Source organism: Lipotes vexillifer, unplaced genomic scaffold (genome assembly GCF_000442215.2).
Source record: "Lipotes vexillifer unplaced genomic scaffold, Lipotes_vexillifer_v1.1 scaffold394, whole genome shotgun sequence".
In the NCBI taxonomy this organism is placed as follows: domain Eukaryota; kingdom Metazoa; phylum Chordata; class Mammalia; order Artiodactyla; family Lipotidae; genus Lipotes; species Lipotes vexillifer.
The window spans coordinates 902,582-906,251 of record NW_006791731.1 but is presented as its reverse complement, the minus strand read 5'-3'; the positions used below and the strand labels follow the sequence as shown (position 1 = coordinate 906,251).

At 68.6% G+C, this 3,670-nt stretch overlaps 1 protein-coding gene across 1 annotated transcript in view; it reads right to left on the bottom strand.

Moving 5' to 3' along the window:
- SCRIB (scribble planar cell polarity protein) overlaps positions 1-3,670 on the bottom strand; it is a 23,855-nt gene that overhangs the window by 11,990 nt on the left and 8,195 nt on the right. Inside the window, 7 exon segments of the mRNA XM_007464556.1 lie at positions 13-151; positions 235-315; positions 407-730; positions 1,601-1,678; positions 2,122-2,211; positions 2,736-2,798; positions 3,542-3,667. Of these exon segments, the coding sequence (XP_007464618.1) occupies positions 13-151; positions 235-315; positions 407-730; positions 1,601-1,678; positions 2,122-2,211; positions 2,736-2,798; positions 3,542-3,667 (901 nt within the window).

Here is a 3,670-nt window from a genome sequence, read left to right as displayed (position 1 = left end):
CGGCAGGGTGGGGGGGGGAGTGTGGCGGGGTACCGGGGGCAAGCGGCCCCCCGGCCTCCCGTTCCAGCAGCAGGGCGATGGTGGGAGAGGCAGCAGTCAGCAGGGAGACGGCGTGGTCGTGCCTGGCCTCTGTCACATCCACCCCGTCGATCTGCAAAAGTGTGGCCCGTCAGGGGGCCCCATGGGGCAAGTGAGGCGGCTGGGTACTGGGAGGGCCCCACTGCCCCCACTCACGGAGAGGACGCGATCGCCGACCTGCAGGGTGCCTGCCCGGTGGGCGGCGCCCCCCTCAGCAATGCGGGAGATGAAGATACCCTGCAGAGGAGAGGGAAGGAGAGCTCTTTACTACAGGCTGGCCTGGCCCTGCCCCCCAGCAGCCCTCCCTGGCCCTGCCCACCCGCCTCACCGGGTCTCCAGCCCGGTAAGGTGTGGAGCCTTTCCCCCCAGCGATGCTGAAGCCCAAGCCCTTGTCGCTGCGCACGAGGCAGGCCACGCGACGCTGGCGGAGGGGCCCCGGTGGCTCGGGCTGGCGCGGGCGCGGGCGCAGACCGCCTCCCCACCGCTCCCGGGGGCTGTAGTCGTCCTCGGGCCGCAGAGGCGTGACGGTGACCGCGTTCTCGGGCTCCACCATACGCTCCCGCCACAGCCGCACGTGCACAGTGGTGCCCGCGCCACGCAGTGCCTCCACGGCCTGCTGATGCTCGGCGTCCTGCAAGGCCACGCCATTCACCTGCAGGCCACAGTGCTCGTCAGGGCAGGCCCCTCTACAGGTGGGCAGGCAGCGCAGGGGACAGGCGCCAGGGAAAGTGGTGGGTCGTCACCGCCCCTGCTATCTATGTGCCCACCGCCTGTGCAAGCCCGGGGCCAGGACGCCCGCAGGCCGAGAAGAGCACGCGGAGGCCCCTCCTGCGGGTCCACGCCTGGGTTCCCAGATCTGGACACCCCTGCCACGTTCTCATCTGAGCAATCCCACAGCCGAGCGTGCCTGCGGTTTCTGGGCTTCTGGCCCCTAGCCTCCACCCTGACCCTGACTCAGGCCCTCCCAGCCATCGGGATACAGCAGTCCCTCCATAAAATTCGGATGTAGGACCAGCCCCACCTGGCCCTGCAGCCTTCTGTCCACTGGCCCCCCTGCCCCATGGGCCGGGCACACTGCTCTCAGACCCTGCCCTATCGTGACAGCTGTGAGTACCGGCACGTGGCCTCCCACGACGAGCTCACCTGCCAGAGCTGGGTGGCTAGGTGCACAGGCAGGGGCTCCAGGGCAGAAACCAACCCGCCACCCAAAAGTGTTAGAAGTCTGAGCCCCTCCTAGACCAGTCCTCAGGAGCAGATCCCTCGAGATCTCTGCTCCTGGCACGGCCAGGGCCCCACCCCACCAGGCCTCCCGCCCAGACGGGGATCTCTGCCTCAGGGGCTGGCATCTGAGCCCCCTGAAGCTCTGGTTTATGAGCTGCACGCCTCACCAGGGGTCCTGTGCTTGGGGCTCTCAGGAGAAGAGCTGGCTGCAGGGGAGGCAGCCGAGCACCTGACGGCCAGGATGTGAGGCCCCGAGGGCCCAGGACTTCACTCAGACAGGGCCCAGGGGCTGCCGACTCACCTCGAGGAGCTTGTCACCTACTCGGACCCCAGCCTGAGCCGCAGGGCCCTCCTCAGATACCCGGGAGATGAATATGCCCTGGAGGATAGACAAGAACTGAGCCCGAGAGCGTAGGCAGAGGCAACGGAGGGCCCTCCACCCTGCCCTTCTGGGGAAGGGGCCCTTGGCAGCTTTGCGAGGCCCAGAGGCCCCCAAGTTGGGGCTGCAGAGACGCCCAAGGGTGCGGGAAAAGCAGAAGTGGGACTGGGGTGGTCAGTGGGGCTGGGCGCGGGCCGTCGCGAGGTCCCGGGTGTCAGGGAGCGAGAAAGTGCCGGTCAAAAGCTTCCAGAGAATTTTGACCCCATGCCCAGCACAGCGGCAACTAGCGAAGGAAGGCGAGGCTGAAGAAGACCGCAGGCAGGCGGGGCAGCCCCGACCTCCGGGTCCCTGTTCATTCTCTGGGGGACGGGGACCCCACAGTCCTCAGGGCCACCAAGCGGCGCAAGCAGGACGGAGTGGGCAGGGCAGCAGTGGCTCCTCACCTCATCGTCGCCCTTGTACGGGGTGGAGCCCTTGCCGCCCGCGATGCTGATGCCCAGGCCTCCCGTCTGCCGCACGATGGTGAGCGTCAGCTGCAAGCAGAAGACACATACGGTGTCCAAGAACGGCCGAGGGAGCGGGGCTGCCGGTGGACTCAGCGGGAGGCGGGGAGGGCCCAGGCCCCCCGGCCACGGACCACCTCTCCCAGGGCTGGCTCGGGCCACAGAGAAGCTGGACGGGGCGGGTAATGCCGGGATTGAGGGAGTACCACCCGGAGAGAGCCCTCGCCTGAGAGTGACGAGGCTGCCCTATGGTGCCTGGGCCGGGGTGCCACAGGCAGGGAGGTGGGGAACGCCCAGCACCCCCCCGAGATTGGCCACCCTCACCTGGAGGCCAGCACCCTGTCTCCCCCACATCTGTGCCAGAGGGCCGTCAGGCACCCCAGGCCCCGGCTCTGAGGTGGCAGGAGGAGGCCTATGCAGGAGCGGGGGAAGGAGACGCAGTGCCCGCAGCCCGGGAAGCGAGGCCAGCGGCAGCCCGGGGTACAGAGCACAGGGCGGCAAGCGAGTAGCAGCAGCCTGGGGTACAGAGCACAGGGCGACAAGCGAGTACAGACCTCTTCCTCCTCAATGCGAGCGGGCTCTATCAGCAGGTTATTGGCCTGGTCAAACGACACCCCCTGTCAGGACAGGACCAGCAAGGGCATGCAGGTCAGCTACGCCCAGCCCCGCCACCGCCTTGCCCGGCCCCACCTCGAGCAGGAAAGAGAGAAAAGACCACACCAAGCTCCCACAGCCTGAGTGCCAGGCCCTTCCTGCCTGTGCCTGTGCCTGTGCCTGGCGCTGCCCCCAGGCACGGGGTCCCCTCCAGTCTGGAGGCCTGGCTGCTTCTGCCAACCTGCCAAACGGGGTCACAGGGGGGCCCAACCACGGGCTGAGCCTAGGCCTGGCTGTCCAGGCTTTGACTGTCCAAGGCCCTCTCAGCTATCACGGCATCATGCCGCCGTGCTCAGGGCAGAATCACTGACGATGCAAACGCAGGGGCACTGTGGCAGCGGGGCAGCCCACGGAGGAGACCGGACACCAGGGGCCCCGTGAGAGGCACCTGAAGACCAGGGCAAGGAAGCGGGTGAGGGCCCCACGGCCGGCCTGAAGGCCAGCCCTCAGGAGAGCCAGGGAAGGCAGAGGAGCCCGGGCAGAGAAGAGTGGCCGCCCGAGCCCTGGGATGGGGCTGCAAGGCCAGCAGGGAGCTCTGGGTGGAGTCAGCAGCCAGCCTGGGGAGGAGGGCGGGCGGGTGGGGACAGGCACCCCCCTCAGCAACTGGTTTCAAGACACGGACCTCAAGCGTCACCTGAGGTCCCGCCAGCGCGGACCGAGGGGCCTGGCCGGCCTGGCCTGGGCTGGCGCGTGGGGTCAGACCCACCTTGACAGAGGGTGCAGAAGCCACAGCTCCCTCGCTCTCCCCCTCCTCGCCAGCCTCCTCGGCTCCTGCCGCTGCCACCGCCGCCGCCGCCTCCTCGGCTTCCTCCTCCTCCTCCTCCTCCTCCTCCTC